Source organism: Pangasianodon hypophthalmus, chromosome 10 (assembly GCF_027358585.1).
Source record: "Pangasianodon hypophthalmus isolate fPanHyp1 chromosome 10, fPanHyp1.pri, whole genome shotgun sequence".
Classification (NCBI taxonomy): domain Eukaryota; kingdom Metazoa; phylum Chordata; class Actinopteri; order Siluriformes; family Pangasiidae; genus Pangasianodon; species Pangasianodon hypophthalmus.
The window spans coordinates 29290464-29309070 of NC_069719.1; the positions used below are offsets into that span (position 1 = coordinate 29290464).

The window sequence follows — 18607 nt, forward strand, 5'->3', positions numbered from 1 at the left end:
GGAGTGAAGCTGTTTCAGGGAGGAGAACATCAGCAGCTGCTGTTCTTCACAATCCTCTGAAACTTCATTTCACTCAGCTGCATGTCAGTTACCTAAACCTTCCCATAAAATACTGATCTGAAATCATAAATACTTTCAGCTGTGTGCTAATCAGAAAGGTTTAGATGGATAGATGGATCGATGAGTGAATGAAAGGTTCAGCGGGGTGCTGACGTCACTGATGAGTGTGTGTGTGTGTGTGTGTGTGTGTGTGTGTGTGTGTGTGTGTGTGTGTGTGTAAATGGAGTGAACTCCATGCAGCGCCTCCGTGTTTTATTCCACGTAGCCTGAGCTTTCTCTCCTGCTGAAGCGCTGATCCGGGTGGCAGAGGGAGGGATGGAGGGAAGGAGGGAAGGAGGGATGGAGGGAGGGTTTAGGGCTGTAAGGGGAGGGAGGTAAGAGGAGAAAGAGACTCCGAAGTGCCCCCGTCACTCCGGTTTGGAGCTGGACTGAAACGGATCGGGGTGTAAAGTTGAACCCGCTCACACACAGGGATGATGAAGTGAGCTTGGGCTGTGTTCCAATCGCAGACGCAGGTTAAACCTGTCAGAGGGAGTTTTAAAGCTCATCTGTGGAGGCTGGAGCTCATGGAGCGGCTCAGTGCGCGTTTCTGCCCGCGCGCTTTTCTGCGGGACTGATCTCAGGACGCGGGACTTCAGGCCGGGTTTCAGCCTCTTCAGCGGTGTGTGGAGGGGATTTACAGCATGGCTGGGGTTGGGCTGCTTCTTCTGATGGTGTGTGTGTGTGTGAGTGTGTGTGGAGCCTCGTGGGGCGGACAGCAGCGCTACAGCCTGTACGCAGGGAGCAGGGAGCATGGACCGGCTGGGGACGGAGCCCGAGCCGCCAGCAGGCACAGGTACAGCAAACTGCCTCACCAACATCAAGATTCAATCAATCAACCAATCAATCAATCAACCAATCAGTCAGTCAGTCAGTCAGTCAGTCAGTCAATCAGTCAGTCAGTCAGTCAATCAGTCAGTCAGTCAGTCAGTCAATACTCAGCGTTTTTAATGGGAGGGGGAAAACCCCATACAGCAACATACAGAGGAAAATAACTTTACTTCAATAATATTAAATGGTTCGTCCACGTGTTCATCCATTCAACATGAAACAGATGTTTTAAATAAACACACAGTTCATTAGTGAATCATACAGAGCTTCATTATAATGCAGAATAACAGCCCTGTTCCTTTATATAATATCCATATATCTGTGTATAAGAGCTGAATTAGTGTTTAGAACACTGCATTTACACTGTTCTGTATGTTCTGAGTGAATAAGAGAAGTAGTAGAGTGTATACACCGTATACCATGTGCTCTATAGCAGGCCTGTATACTCCATTATACACTACACCACTGAGTACTGTACTGTACTGAATAGAAGCGCATGCACATTACAGATACACTGTCCTAAACTTATACTATACTTATACTCTACTGTACTGCACTGTACTGTACTATACTATACTATACTATACTATACCATACTATACTATACTATACTATACTATACTATACCATACTATACTGCACTGTACTATACTATACTATACTATACTATACTATACTGCACTGTACTATACTATACTATACTATACTATACTATACTGCACTGTACTATACTATACTATACTATACTATACTGCACTATACTATACTATACTATACTGCACTGTACTATACTATACTATACTATACTATACTATACTATACTATACTGCACTGTACTATACTATACTATACCATACTATACTGTACTGTACTGTACTGAATAGAAGCGCATGCACATTACAGATACACTGTCCTAAACTTATACTATACTTATACTCTACTGTACTGCACTGTACTATACTATACTATACTATACTGTACTATACTATACTGTACTATACTATACTATACTGTACTGTACTGAATAGAAGTGCATGTACATTACAGATACACTGTCCTAAACTTATACTATACTTATACTCTACTGTACTGTACTGTACTATATCATGCGGAATATCAATGTATGTACATCACAAATGATGATATGATATATAATATACAGTATGAGTGTGAGTAGTGTAGTATAGTGGATATAAATGCAGTGGAGTGTATTAGTGGAGTAATATACTTCTTCAGTACTCCTGTAATACATATTCTTTACTGTAATGAATACAAGAGAGTGAAGAGTAGAAGAGTACAGGGAAAGTGTATAGGGAAGTGTATAGGGGAAGTATATAGGTGTATAAGGGAAGTGTATAGGGAAATTATATAGGGGAAGTATATAGGGAAAGTGTATAAGTGTACAGGGAAAGTGTATAGGGGAAGTGTATAGGGGAAGAGTACAGGGAAAGTGTATACGTGTACAGGGAAAGTGTATAGGGAAGTGTATAGGGGAAGTGTATAGGGGAAGAGTACAGGGAAAGTGTACAGGGAAAGTGTATAGGGAAGTGTATAGGGGAAGTGTATAGGGGAAGTGCAGATGTGTAGCTGGAACAGAGTTAATAATGTAAAGCAGCTCATGTAGCAACAGTGCATTACACTCGTCCTGTACGCCAGATGGCCGATCAAGTGTCCCTCATCCAAACACACTATTATCATAAAGAGAATCAGAGAGACACTGAACAGTCAGTGACATTACACAGCTGGGTGTGTAACACACATACACACACACACACACACACGCACACATATATACACACACAAGCTCTCTCGCCTCCCTAACTTCCTTTCCAGCACATCCAACCCACCCTAACACTGGAGTTTGGCCCTCTGTGTGTGTGTGTATGTGTGTGTGTGTGTGTGTGTGTGTATGAGTGTGTATATGTGTGTGTGTGTGTGAGTGTGTGTATGTGTGTGTGTGTGTGTGTGTGTGTGTGAGTGTGTGTGATTATGAACAGCAGTTCCAGCTTCAGTGGTGACGTGTGTGTATCTGGGTTTCCTTTCTGACGCAGTGTTTCAGTCTGATGCTTCACAGCAGCACATTAATAACAGTAATAACACACACACACACACACACACACACATCTTTAGATGGACGTCGTTAACACACTCGTCCAGGCTCTGAGTCGGTCTGTCGTCACTGCAGGAGTTGTTATAAATGTTAATAATGATCCGGAGCTGTAATAACACTATTATAATACACTATTAACAACGCTTAACACTTACACCACACTGCTGCGGAGTTCTGCACTCTGATTGGTTGTCAGGTGTTGATTAATTCTCTAATTGTTGATATGGTGAAGTTTTTCTAAAGTAAGGAGAAGTTTATTTAACATTTATGGAAGGAGTCTCCAGTGTCAGTGGAGAAAATATATCACACAGACACACAATACGTATCACAACGATTAGGTTTGTTAATAAACTGCCAGCGAAACAGTCATGCTGCATCTGAAGGTTGGATGATAGTTTTATTGAATGAAATATTTATTATATCAGTTGCATCCAGTCAGAGTTATTAACTGTTGCAGAAATACTAATGATATTGATATTAATATCTCTGAGCTTTGTATCGAGACATAATTTATCATGATACTGATATTATATTCATATCATTCAGCCCTGAGTGAGAGCAGAGACTCTGTTATCGGCCTGTTTCTAAACACATCAAGTGTTTGTGTGTGTGTGTGTGTGTGTTTAAGGTGCTGAAGTGTGTTTGGAGCCTCAGCAAGTCTCTGTGCTGCTCTCTGGAGTGTTTTAGCTGGAAATGAGAAACACTCATCAGTGTGATGTCATCTGTGTGTAATGCAGAGTGAGATGTGATTTACTGAAAACGCTTCAGAGAGAAAAAGCTTTTATTTTCCTTCACGTTATAACCAGCGGTGTTTCATCTGCCCCGTTTCACACACACACACACACACACACACACACACACACACACACGTCCTCTCAGCTTTATCTGTCTGCTCCCGTCAGCTTACTCGTGACGTCGTGGCCTTTCTGCTTCTGTCCTTCTGCGTCTTTTGTAGCTCATCTGTTTTTCTGTAAAATGGCAAATGTAAACATTAAAATGAAATCATGTAACAAACAGGATTTCTGTAAACCACATTGAAAGTTTTTTTTGCCAGATTAAAGATTTTTAGTAAGAAATGTTTGTGTTGTTCTGTTTAATCTCACACTGGAGTTAATCTACAGTACATTCATGTAAATGTCTCAGAAGGCTGCACTTTCTTTAGCCGGACTCATGGTGGTGAGGGCAGGAAGTGATGAAACACAGTGGTGTTAACTAAAATCTCTCAGATATACAGACAGACTGGCAGGATCACGGCTGAGATGAAACACTAAACAGTAATCTGGTGTGTGAGAAGGAGAGGGAGAGGGAGAGGGAGAGGGAGAGCGGGTGAATAGTTTAGGACAAGCTTCAGTGTGAGGACGTAGGAAACGTGTCATTAGAATAACGACAGACATACAGACAGAAATAGACAGAGAGACAGATGCAGCAGACACACAGATAGACAAACTGATAGATAGATAGATAGATAGATAGATAGATAGATAGATAGATAGATAAAACTGACAGCCAGAGAGAAAGAAGGACAGAGAGAGAGAGACAAACAGATAGAAAGACAGAGAAACAGGGAAATAAACAGACAAACAGACAGAGAGACCTGCACTTGAGATTGCTTTCCTGGCATCAACACTGTTTCTGCTCTCTCTCTCTCTCTCTCTCTCTCTCTCTCACACACACACACACACACACACACACACTGCAGCTGTAGTTAAAATTGATGATGTTCCCAATGAAAAGTTACTGATAACAGTAATAATAACATCACCACATATATGGAAATCTATGTGTGTGTGTGTGTGTGTGTGTGTGTGTGTGTGTGTGTGTGTGAGAAAGTTTAGTGGAACTAAAAGCACAGAGCTAGCATTCCCTCTACATAGTTTCATCAGCAGTGTGTGTTTGGATCACAAACATCACGGTCTGACATGAAGTCGTGATTTTCGTGACCTGAACCTGAACGTAAACGTAAACTTGAGCTTGAGCTTGAATTTGACGTGTGATTAAACTTTTTCTGAAATGTTGCGTGCTGTGTGTAAATAAGCCGTGTAAGAGTCTCACATGGGTTTGTGCATTCTTACACACAAAACTATTAAATTATTAAATTATTTATGACATTTAAACATTACACAGGATGCAATATCATCATAATGACATGATATCAGAATGACAGGGCAACACAACAACATAACTAACACACATCGTGTTAAAACTAATACTCACACACTTTCATTAATGTCATTAATGTCTTCTCAAACCAGTGCTTGGACCCGATGATTGCTGCTTGTGCATTATTTTTGAGACAGCTCTATTTTCCTGTAACTGAATCATTATGACTTTAAATCATGTTCTCAGACTTCTTTGATGTATTAAAAGTGAAAATGTTCAGGCGTAACACACAACAGATTGGCACAGAATTAACAAACGATAAGGAACAGAGCACTAATGTGTACTTCCGATTTAGGAAATAAATATTTCTCTACACACTACGTTTCATTATAAATGATGTAGGTTGTGTTGTAGTGTGGGATTTTCTGGAATATGTGTGTAATAATGTTGGAAAGGTGTTAATAAAGTCGTTTATTTTGCACTGTTGAGCTGAAAGGAGGGAAAACACACCACATGTTGGCTGTAATTACAGGTTTGAAGCTGCTTCCGTTTTTCCGCTCACACACTTTCCATTATCCGTGTGTAAATGTTAACACACCTGTAGAACAACACCGGGAAAAGGGAGGGATCGGAAAACAGTGAAGGGAAGAAGCTCAGAAATGTGCTGTGTACATAAACCGACCAATCAGACGCGAGCGGTTTAGTGTCCATCACCAGCTCAGTGCTTCTTATCTTCAGCAGAATTGCGCAGAAACACACCTGCTTTCAGTTCAGTGTCGAATTAAAATAACTCCAAACCTCAAACTCAGTCCTTTATACTGTACACTTTACACAGTAAGTCCGATATTTTTCTACATATTCAACTTCTTTTCATAGATTTGTGGAAATGAATTATGTAAGGAAGCACCAGCTAGGCTTGAGTCATATTCAGCCAAGATGTTTTAGTGGCATCCCTAATAAATATAATACAAACTGATGTTGTATATAAAGTATGTGCACCCCTGACCATCACACCCATATGTGCTTGCTGAACATCTCACTCCAGATTTATTCCCCTGTGTTTGCTGTTATAATGAGCTCCACTCTTCACACACCATGTCTTCATGGAGCTCGCTTTGTGCACAGGGGCATTGTCATGCTGGAACAGGTTTGAGCCTCTGAGTTCCAGTGAAGGGAAGCTGTAAAGCTACAGCACACAGAGACGTTCTCTACAACTGTGTGCTTCAGAGTCTGCAGTTTGGGGAAGAAGCACATGGGTGTGACACTCGGGGGTGCACAAACTTTTGGTTGTGTAGTGTATAAAAGAGGACCAAATACTGATTTTTGAAGACCTTGTGCATGTATTCAGCTGATTTATAGTCAGTTTTAAGCTAATAAAATATCAGTTTTAGTAACAGGCTAATAAAGTTTTGTCACCGCATGAGCATCTGGTTTACTTTTAGGAAACGTGCAGATTTAGTTGGCATGACTTCGTAGAGAAAAATGAAGGCGTGTTTTTGTGTTCGCAATTAGTTTAAAATTCAGCTGGTAGGATAAACATACTCACACACACACACACACACACACACACTTTTCTCCCTCTGGAACACAAACGAAACCTCAGAAACTCCACATCAACCACTATAAGCACTTCCTGTTCCACACATCACACACAGGTCAGAGGTCAAAGGTCCTGTCTGGGTCAGATCACTTGAGATAGAGAGACAAAGTGGAGACGTACATCATCATCATCAAACCAACTCGCTGGACATGAGAGTAAATCTGAGTGAAAGCAGCAGTGAGGGTTATATTACACCATGCTGAATTCTGCGTTCTGATTGGTCAGAAGGTGTTGATTAATTCTCTATAACAGCAGCTCTGACAGTAGCGCAGCTGCTTATATTAATAATTTATATTAATGCGCTCGTTCTAATACATTATCGTTTCTATAGCAACAGCCCATTCACAGGGATGTTTATGTAACATGTATGGAAGGAGTCTCCAGTGTCAGCGCTTTGTAACACTCAGAGGTAAAGCTGTAAGTTTAAGTTTTCCGACATCTTCAGGACAGAGGAGTTTACGCTTCTTTGCGGTTTCTCAGTAACATGCGGAACAAGCTGCGATTTTTTTTGTCTTATTAACTTAAAGAGAGAGAATAAAGAGACGCTGGTGAGGGAACGAGTGTTTATAGCTGCTATAACGTAAGTGACAACAGGAACATGTAGTACGGTACTGTAACACACACAGCTAGCTAGTTAGCTAGCAGGCTACATCGGTGTGAAGCTAAACCGTTCTCTCTCTTTCTAGCAACTCGTCGTTGTGTCATGATAAATTCGATTAAACGCTGAAGTTTGAGACACGGCCCGAATGTTAGCCTGCAGCTGGACTTCCTGTTGGACATCAGTGACCTGAGTTTGAACTTCCTGTATGTCACATCTGCTTAAAATGATGGAATGACATCAGGAACTAATGTGCAGCATGAGTTAAACTACAGGATGTGGAGAAATAATGACACTCTGAGCGAATAACAGAGTTTCTGTTGAATCAAAGAGTCCATTCAGAGGATAAAGACCTCCACAACACGCACGAGTAATAAAATAATAAATAGGAAAAATAGAACATTAGAAAATAATAAATAACGTAATACAAGCATTAAAGAATACAATACAAAATAATAAGAGAGTTTTGTAGGTTCAGTCATGCCATCTGTGTATTAACCTCAGTGGCAGCACAAATTACCCAGAAGTCATTGCTGCAGTAAATCATGATTTCCTTTTTAAAATGTCGAACACAAGCAACAGAACACTTAATATCTCAGAACTTGGGTTTTATTCCTCTCTGTCCATCTGTACATAATCGCTGGTGGAGTTATTGGTGATCTGTTTATTACAAATGTGTGTGTGTGTAGGAACTGGTGTGCGTATGTGGTGACGAAGACAGTGAGCTGCGTGGTGGAGGACGGAGTGGAGACGTACGTGAAGCCTGATTATCAGCCGTGTTCCTGGGGAGTGCAGTGTCCTCGCATCTTAATGTGAGTATAACCGTGTGTGTGTGTGTGTGTGTGTGTGTGTGTGTGTGTGTGTGTTGGATTTTATTCAAAAAAAACTAATGGAGCTGAAACATTTCCTTTCGGTTTCTGAGGTTAAGGTGACAGAGGTGGAGTTAGGTGTAGCACAATGTTAATTAGCTGCATTAATAATTATGTTAATAAAAGGTGTGTGTGTGTGTGTGTGTGTGTGTGTGTGTATACCTGTTTACGTTACATATTCTGCCTATAATGCATTTTTATTTTTCACTTTTGCAGCAAAGCTCTAACTGAATAATCAGTGAGCTTGTACTTGTTAAAAAGTAAAAACAACTTTTTTTTTTCAAAAAGGATTAAATAAGTTTTTTGAAAGTTGAGACCTTGAATAACACGAATAAAGCTGACCAGCGGTTTTCTAACAGCGTATATTTGACATTTTCTACACTTGACAGACCTCAAAATCACACTTCTGAATTAAAGAAGCGAAATTAGTTTTAAAGAAGACGTGCAACACGCCTCAGCTGATCGAGTGCGTCTTTGAGTAAAGGGGACACTGAGGACATTGTAGCTTTGGCAGACAACTAAAAGGGAAAAACAGAATACACAAAAAAGGCATAATGAGAAACAGTTGGATGAAGAGTAGCTAACACACACACACACACACACACACACACACAAGGCTATGTAAGGAATAAGATGACGCATCATTCCAAAGTCCACAACCGCAGGAATCAGACTCCAAAACATCAGCACTTTATTTCCACTAAACAACTCGATTCTGCTCTCACTGCGAGGTTCTCACACTGACTACAGAACCACAAACACCACAAACACCAAGAACACCAGGATTCTATAAAGATTAAATAAAGATTCTATGTAGAACCCTACAACAGAATGTTTCCCTTTTAGAAAGGAAAAAATGTTCTTCAAGGGTTCTTTAAGGAGTCATTAGATAATTAAAGGTTCATATCCTTAACCACCAGAAAGGAACCATTTCCAATGAAAAAGCACCTTGTTGTAGGGTTCTACACAGAACCAATAAGCTTCACACCAAAGGACAAACTGAAGAACCCTTTAAGGTGCTGCATGGAACCATTTCTTCCCACATGGTCAGAAATAAAGTGCTCTTCAAGAGATTTTTAAAGGTGTTTTTGATACTCTGTACAATGTATGTGTTAAAATGTCTTTGTATAGTGTACACACACACACACACACACACACACATATATACTTATACATATATACTTTAATCAGTTACAGTATTTTAGCCATTAGATTTTTTTTTTAATTAATGTTACACTTTGCCAATATGAAGTATAACATCATTAAATGAAAACGTTTTGTCTCTAAACGGCTTCTTTCGTTCTCGTGTGTGTTGAAGGTATCGGACGTATTTGAGGCCGAGATATAAGATAGCGTATAAAATGGTCACTGAGATGGAGTGGAAGTGTTGCCATGGATACAGCGGCGAGGACTGTAACACAGAGAACGGCGGCGGGAACGGAGGATCTGTCACTCAGATTTCCACAGCGAGACCGTGGCCTAAGCCCTTCAACCCGGGACACACAGGACACGGACAGAACGGAGGGAACGGTACGCTTTATATTCTAAAGTCATCTGAATAATTTCATTTAAAAAGTTTATTGACCAAACACCTGGTAGAAAACATTATGCACTATGCTTTATTTTCTCTACCGATGTCTCTACGGCTTTATTATTATTATTATTTGAGAAGTATTATATGACAGTAATGATTTTGTCGTGTTTAGGGAGAGGCGACAGCGACAAGATGAAACAGATGGAGGACAAAATCCAGCGTTTGACTAAAGACCTTCATGACTTGCAGTCGACGTTACGCACCATGAACGAGAAGTTTCAGGAGGAGATGAAAAAACCCGGATCGAGCGGTGGAAAAACGCCGGCGGACGCGGCTCAGCCTGAAATGAAGGAAACGATTCACAACATCCAGACCAAACTGGATCAGCTGGACAATCGGACTCAGGCTCATGATAGAACTCTCGATAGCATCAATAATCACCTGGTTAACGGAAGAGGCGGGAATGATCTGGACGGCCATGATGGAGGCAGATTCAACGTCTTGAAGGAGGAAATCCTGCGCGAGTTGGAACGCCGGGTTTCTCTGTCCTGCACTGCTTGCCAAGCCGGCGTTGACGACCTCCGGAGAGAGCAGCAGAGGGACAGAGAGAGGATCTCAGCTTTGGAAAAGAAGATCAACGACCTGGAACAGAAGAACCGCCAGGTTCTGGATGGACTGCGTCGGGATCTGAGCCGATCTCAAACCTGTTGTGATAAAATCAGGGATCTCGAGACGAATCTCAGGGATATGGATAAGAAGATCACTTCGACTTCCGAGATGTGCACCAGTCTCGAGGATCGTCTGGAGAAAGAGCTTCAAGGAACAGGAGGTGGTGGAGGTTTCGGAGGAGCAGGAGAAAGTGGAGGAGGACAGAGAAGACCGGAGGATACGCTGAACAGTTACCTGGAAGACTTAGAAAGACGGATTAACAGCACAGTGCAGAGGACAGAAGAAAACTGCGCTTACATGGAGAATGATTTGAAGGATTTGTTCCAAAAAGGCCTCATAGACCTACGCAAGGAGATCAACGCTCACCTCGATGTTCAAGACAACAGAATCACAGATATAGTCCTGGACATCGGGATCGTGAAAGAAACCCTGTTTGATCTGGACAAGCGCTTGTCTCGGCTGCAGAATGCCACGTCTCATATGGATCGGAGAATAAACGAATGCTCTTCGTGCCCTGGTTCTAAAAGACCCACGGGAGGAAGTGGAATTAGACCCACCGAAGATACGGATACAGTCAAGTCCCTGGAATGGAGAGTTTTTGCTAACGAGGATGAGATCAAGAGATTTGACACGAGGATCAAAGATCTCTCTGTTTCCGGCGACTCTCTGCTGGATAAAGTGATCGATCTTAGCCATGACGTACGAAAGATCAAAGAGGTGACCGGCGACAACGGTGAACATTTCATTCGTATCATTACCGAAATTGAGAACTGCCAATCAGACCTTTGTAGGACGGTGCAAGATGACCTGAGGAGGCTCAAGAACATCACGAACCATGCCATGGATAAGTGGCAAACGGATATGAATTACATAAAGGGCAAGGTGGATTCGGGATGCTCGGGCGGATGCAGCACCCTGCAAGAGGAAGTGAATAAACTTAAAGAGGATGTGCATAAATGCAAGATCTGTTTGGAGACTACGACAGGACCAGTAACAGAACCAGGAGACCTGGACGGTCCTCAGAAACCCCTCGATGGCCACAGTGTGATCAGCAGCAACAACGCTAACCTCGGATCAATCCAGGGCGAGTTATCAGGAGTCATTTTAACCTTCAGCTCCATCAACGACACTCTGAAAGGTTTGGAGCACAGTGTCCGGAAACACGACAGCGTTATCACCGATCTGGGAAACACAAAGGACAAGATCATCTCCGAGCTTGATAAGATCCAGCAGGAAGTGACGGAGCACATCGAGGACAGTAAGATGCGCTTCGACAACATCGATCGCGACATCAAGCGTTTCGGAAGCAACTTTATAGAGAGAACAGGCAACGGCCTCGACAAGAGGATCACCAAACTCGAAGGGGTTTGTGGTCGACTCGATTCTGTATCTGAGAGCTTACAGAAAATCAAAGAAGGACTGAACAAGCACGTGACGGGGCTGTGGAGCTGCGTAAACGGGCTGAACACGACCGTGATCCACCACAGCAGCTTCATCGACACCATGGAGAGCACACATCTGGATGGCATCCATGGCAAGATCAAACAGCTCAACTCCTCAGTGCAGCATCTTCTCAAGGAGTTCAGGAGCCTGATGGAGCACGACTTCACAGGTTTGTCTTTAAACCACATAATTTATACATGTTTATATATTTATAGAGATTACGCACATGCAGGAGGAGAATCAGGAGAATCACTAAGCACCAGGGTTACATTTCCATCAGTATTGTTTATTGTTTATATTGTTGCCAGGGATCATTATCACTTTGGGATCTAATCAGCCAATCCCAAGCGGAATCATATGGCATCATTGCCAGGCTTTCTTTTTCATTTTTACTAAAGAGCATGACAGGAAATACTGTCTTTAATTACGCAGCATTAGATGAGCTAGCCATTAACAAGCTAATCAGACACCTTAGCTAATTTCAGCGTTATCCCTGCAGCCTTAGCTATCTGACGTTACAGACCTAGTTACTGTTACCTCCCTGAAGTTGATTATTTTCCCGTAATGAATTATGAATTACATTCCACATTTTTTACCTTTTATTCTGGTACAAGCTAAATCTGACTTTCTTTTTTTAGATAAAGCTGTACAGAGAAGGTGTAACGTTTCTTCATCGGTTCCTACAGTCATTATATAAACAGGAAATAGCTTCACTTCACCCTTTTCTGGATCAGATGTCCAAACACAGACAGAGGCGTTTTTACGTTGAAGTGGGTAAAAGGTCATTGTTAACGCTGAGACTCCTGATTTCAGGTCTGCCTGGACCCCCGGGTCCTCAGGGAGAGACAGGTGACAGAGGAATTCCAGGACTTCCAGGACTTGCTGGACCACAAGGACCACCAGGACCAACTGGTAAACCAGGTGTGGAAGGACCAAGAGGACCACCAGGTAAAAAAACATCATGACATTGAAGAAATCAAGAAATAAGTAATAAATTAGTTAAACTAAGTTAGTTGTTTCGATAAATAATACATAAATAATTGCAACAGTAAGATTTCCAGTATTCTTAATAGATAACATTATTTAAAGAAAATAAACTGGGAATCGTACTGTGATGGTGTGTTTTGCAGAAAAAAGGGCAGAAATAAAAATAAAATGACCTTTACAAAGAGTTGTAATGGAGTAATGTAAATAAACACACTCATTATTCGTTTTTTCTGTTTCAGGTCTCAGAGGAGAACGAGGTACGAGCTTTATTTTTATTTTCCAAAAAATCCCTCTGGAACCCTGAAGCTATTTTAGACGTAGCAGATGTTCCTTATCAGATTAGAACTGCAGCTAAGGGTCATTAGTAATGTGTGCGTGTGCGTGTGTGTGTGTGTGTGTGCGTGTGTGTGACGCCAGTGTTTACTAGAAGAAGGGTTTATGTGTTTCAGGACACACACACTGTAGAGGAAAGAGAAAACCATAACTTTGTGCTTCTGTATCCTGAGACGTAAATTAGTACGATATTAAAATATGTTTATTTTGCGATATCTTGTGCTCCAGGTCTCCCAGGCGTCGATGCTAACGTTCCTCAGGTGTCGTTCTCGGCCGCGCTCACGAACCCGATGACTTCATCCGGAACCATAGTGTTTGATAAAATCTTTGTGAATAAAGGAGACTTTTACGATCCACGAACAGGTAAAACCATCAGTCAGAAATTCAACTACTATTATTATTTATTATTTATTTATTATTTATTTATTATTTAATATTATTTAAGAGCAAAGTTTTTACATTTTATTTATTTAATTGTGTAATTAATATATGAACATTTGCTGTTATAGGGAAATGATCCTGTGTGGGGTGATAACAGTAACTCTGCTTCATCACACCACGCTGTCGTGGATTATTTCTCTATAGCAGCACTCCCCCAAGTGTTTTATTCCTTACTTATTATGTTACTGAGGACGCTGATCCTGAGCGTTGTTCTCGTCCTGCAGGAATCTTCACGGCTCCTCGGGATGGTCATTACTTCTTCAGCGCCATTCTGACGGGTCACAAGAACGAGAAGATCGAAGCGGTTCTGTCCAAGTCGAACTACGGGATGGCGCGCGTGGACTCGGCCGGGTATCAGCCCGAGGGCCTGGAGAACAAGCCGGTGGCGGAGACGAAGCCGACGCCCGGATCTCTGGCCGTGTTCAACATCATCCTGCCGCTGCAGATGCACGACACGGTGTGTGTGGACCTGGTGATGGGGAAACTGGCGCACTCGGTCGAACCTCTCACCATGTTCAGCGGCGTTCTGCTCTACGAGGATTACTCATAACCCTGAGATTTCTCAACGACGGGGCCGAACCTCGACCTCCCGAGTCGCACCGTGGACACGCTCACACACGTTTCTGTGATTCTGTTCTTGTGTGAACTCCTGAATTCAGAAGAGGATTTAATTCAATCCATTATATTTACTCTTTCCTTTTGACCTTTTGGAGACGCGTTTTTTACAGAAACTACTGTTTTTTTTATTAATATTATTATTATTATTATTTTTATTATTATTATTGATATGAAAATTATTTCAGATTTTATATAAATCACACAGTGTTATGAATCGTTTTTCACTTTCAGTATAAAAGTAGGCTAAGACTCTCGCTGCAGTTCGTGTGCCGATATCGCTAATCACAATATCCCATCACAATCGTTTATTAATTAGCATTAGGTTTATCATAATATTGTATCTTTATTGTCATTGATCAGCTTCTTGAGCGCGGATAAACTTCTGAGCAGTGCCTCATCTGGGATTCACTAGAAGAAAAACTTCTCTTGCTAGCTAGCATGTAGCCGTGAAGTCATTTATACACACTTTATACACACTTTATACACACTTTATAAGGACACAGTGAGAGTGGAAACGAGCCAGAATTTTCCGGAACGTCAACATTTACCTCAGATGTGTTGGAAAATTACTAAAAGAAAGACTCCATATGACTAAAATTATGCTGTAATTATGGTTAGCATTGACCGCTAACTCAACTTCTATGTTTTCCACTATAGTGAGAAAATCAGCTCTCAGAAAGTTTAAATTTTCATACAAAAGGTGCTATGTTAATAAAACAAATAAAAAAAACCCCACAAAATATGGAACAGATTATGCAGCAGAAAATACAAGCACAGGATTAGCTTTTGTAGCAAAGAACTAGCATAGCTAACACTAGCTAGCAAGTCCCACATGTTAGCTAGCTACATGCAACCATGAAAAGTGCTTCTGTGGATCTACAAACACAAATCTGACTGTTAATCAGAACAGGAAAGAAAATATTCACTGAGAGTCAGCAGTTAGCGCAAATGTTAGCATGCTAATATGTTCCTCAGTCAGAGAGACAGTTCTGTCAGCCATGTTTTTAACCTCTAACCTCTGTGGTGAACAGAATTATGGGGAAAAAACAAAATGTCTGAAATGAGGACATTAAGAAGACTGTTGTGTTTACGCTATGATAGTAATGATGTACAGGTTAAATATATCCTACAACTGATTAGCGGCACATGCCTAGCGCTCACCTGATAAAGTGTGTGTGTGTGAGTGTGTGTGAGTGTGTGTGTGTGAGTGTGTGTGTGTGTGTGTGAGTGTGTGTGTGTGAGTGTGTGTGAGTGAGTGTGTGTGTGTGAGTGTGAGTGTGTGTGAGTGTGTGTGTGTGTTTGGAAAGAAGAGCAAAAAAATAAAAATGCTTTACGTTGGCTGGTAACTATGGAAACCATCGCCATCAATGAACATTATAGAAAAAAGAAAACTCACAATATAATACACACAAGATCTGTCTAAGAATTAAAAATGAGGTTTTAATAAAAACAACGAAATACGATTTCAGGATAAATAAAAAAGGCTAATATTTACAGGCAATGATAAATAAACAAATAAATAAATAAATAAATAAATGACAATTTTCAGGCTTGTAATTTAACTCCATTTCACTTCATCTGACAGAATAGTTAGTGTTCCTCAATGTGAATCAACATTAAAGCGCCTATAAGCAACATTAGCATTAGCATTCTTTTAAGACATTATCTCTCAATGAAGTTTTATAAAAATGGCTACAGCAAAACAACTATGACTACGACTTTAAAGAGCCAATAAAGGATATTAGCGTTAGAGACAATAAGGAATATGATACAAATGAAGCCGAATGATGACAACTTTAAAGGGCCGATAAAGTGTTTTAGCATTAATGTTAGCATTAAGACTGTTACCACTAGCATTAGCACTGAGTTGAGAGCGTTCCCTTAAATCCAGGATGGTCAATGCAGAAAAAATAAATATTTCACATGATGTCAGAGCAACCAGACCAAAACATCGACATTCTCCCTTCATGCATTTCAGCTTTAAAGTGCCTATAAAGAGAATTAGCTTTAGCACTAGCATCTTTGTATGACCTGGTTTGGTAATGAGACAGTGAAAAAGTGCTTACAGCTGAAAGCCAAAGAAATTACGAGTGCGAGTTTAAAGCGACTGTAAAGAGAATTAGCATCAATAGAACATTGTTTTTGTTTGTTTTTTTATGAAAAATTCCAAAGCGATGTCTGACTTCATCACTAACTGTTTGTAACGAGAGGAGATGTTTCTGCTAACCCTCGCCTCGAGTGACGCGTCACGCTGCTCTCGCTCTTCTGCATTACCAGCTGGTATTATTATTATTATTATTATTATTATTATTATTTTGACTCTTTCCCTCAGAAAACACGTTCACTTTGTAAACGGTGGAAACGGAAGCTGAATAACTGAAGCCCGCGTGACGTGTGGCGGCTCCTCGCGGTTTAACCTGTGACTCTGAATGTGTTTGTTGGCAGCACATGTGTTAAATAAAGATATTTAATTTTACACAGCTCCGCCTCTTGTGGGCGTGGCCATGGATCTGTCCTGGGTTTAAATCAGCTGAACTTTCACACTGAGAAAGAAGCAACACGTGGAGTTAACGCTTCCTTCTCCGAAATCCTGGAAAAGTCCTGGAATATTCCGCTTCATTTCCTACGTTTTGGAAAATAATCAGAAATCCACGAGGGTTCAGACGAGTCGTCAGTGTTAATATTAAAATAAAAATATTTTAATGAACTGATTTTAGTTCAGACTTTATATTCATAAAAAAAAAATAAAATAGGGTTATGTAAATATTATTCAGATTAGGAAAGATCATGTGTTTTCTTTATTTATAAATAAGAATATTAACCTTAGCTACTTATTGTACATGATGTAGAGTAATTTAAAGCGACTATAAGGAAGTTTAGCATTAGGATTAGCCTGAAATAAGGCTTAGTGAAAGTGAATGAATGCTTTTTCATCATAATGAATTATTTGTTTTCTTTGTTTTTAGTGAAAAGCACATGAAGTGAATTACGTCATCAGCTAGCAGATTATCAGCTATCAATATCTCATAGGAACCGCTAGTTACTCGCTTAGCTAGCAGACTAGCAGACTACAATCTCCTCATGCATATTGTAAAGTCTAAAAGTTATGGCACCCCATGTTCTCTGTGATGCAGTACATGTACACACACACACACACACACACACACACACCGTCCCAGGCTTACAGTTAGAATACACGGCGCAGGCGTTTGGGACGCAGCCGTCGGTCCTGTAACCCGAGCAGAGCCGCAGCGTGTTCGTTAAACGGGAAAGAAAGCAGCTCGGCTCACTAAAATGTGACGGCCAGTGAGTTTTCACAGCTGTTCGTGTTTAAAAACTCTCCACACGAGCTCTCGGATAAAAACACACACACACACACACACACACACACACACACACACACACACACAATCAAACCGTGTTGCAGACGGAAAACACTCGCTCGCTTTTGTTGCTTTTGTACACACGCCGGATTTTCCAGTGTGTGAGCCAGAAGAGTCGTTTATGGAAAGAGAAATGTTTCTGTATGAATATCACTAACACACACACACCCACACACACACACACACACACACACACATACACACACCCACACACACACATACACACATATACACACACAAATACACACACACACACACACATACACACACACCCACACACACACACACACACACACATATACACACACATATACACACACACACCCACACACACACACACACACACCCACACACACACACATACACACATACATATACACACAAATACACACACATACACATACACACACACACACACACACACACACATACAGGAAAATGATCGTGACATGTGTGTGATATCACTACACACAGATTTAGAGTTTATACAGAAATTAATCATAAATCCATGTTTAAATACATTTATAAATAAACTCCACAGGTTATTATGAAATATAATGAGACATTTAAAATTATATAAAAATATAAATGTAATAAATATACATATGAAATATAAAAACATTTCATTATTAATTTGACATGCGCTGTTTTCTTTTTTTTTTTTGGTGGTTCATTTAATATTAGATTTTATTTTTTAAATGTCTAAAATAATTCTTAAAACATATAAACATTGTGGAAAAAAATAAAATCCAGGCATGGGACGATATATCGTAATAAAGACATGTGAAATGTTTATAAATATTCCATCATCACCTCTGTGTCATCTCCTCTCATATGATCAGGACTCGTTTCCATAGCAACCGACGCAACAGCGATATCGATGCACTGACGGCTGTAATAGCTAGCAGTTAGCTAAGCTGTGGTTTAGATTAGCGTCTTTATGAAGATGATGTCATATCCTGTCTGATTTACGCAGCCAGGTAAAAGTGAAA

The 18607-nt window shown here is 40.6% G+C and overlaps 1 protein-coding gene across 1 annotated transcript; it reads left to right on the forward strand.

Moving 5' to 3' along the window:
* Window positions 1-453: 453 nt before the first annotated feature.
* Window positions 454-16708, forward strand: emilin1b (elastin microfibril interfacer 1b). The gene is made up of 8 exons (XM_026911907.3): window positions 454-895; window positions 8028-8150; window positions 9526-9737; window positions 9914-12022; window positions 12667-12801; window positions 13080-13097; window positions 13402-13536; window positions 13839-16708. Exons 1-8 carry the CDS (start codon window positions 744-746, stop codon window positions 14162-14164), a joined length of 3210 nt encoding a protein of 1069 aa, XP_026767708.1. The 5' UTR covers window positions 454-743; the 3' UTR covers window positions 14165-16708.
* Window positions 16709-18607: the final 1899 nt, after the last annotated feature.

Coding starts and splice junctions, on each gene's coding strand:
- emilin1b (XM_026911907.3), top strand. CDS start 744: ATGGCTGGGGTTGGGCTGCTTCTTCTGATGGTGTGTGTGTGTGTGAGT. Junction 896..8,027: donor CGAGCCGCCAGCAGGCACAG/GTACAGCAAACT, acceptor GTGTGTGTGTAG/GAACTGGTGTGCGTATGTGG. Junction 12,023..12,666: donor GATGGAGCACGACTTCACAG/GTTTGTCTTTAA, acceptor TCCTGATTTCAG/GTCTGCCTGGACCCCCGGGT.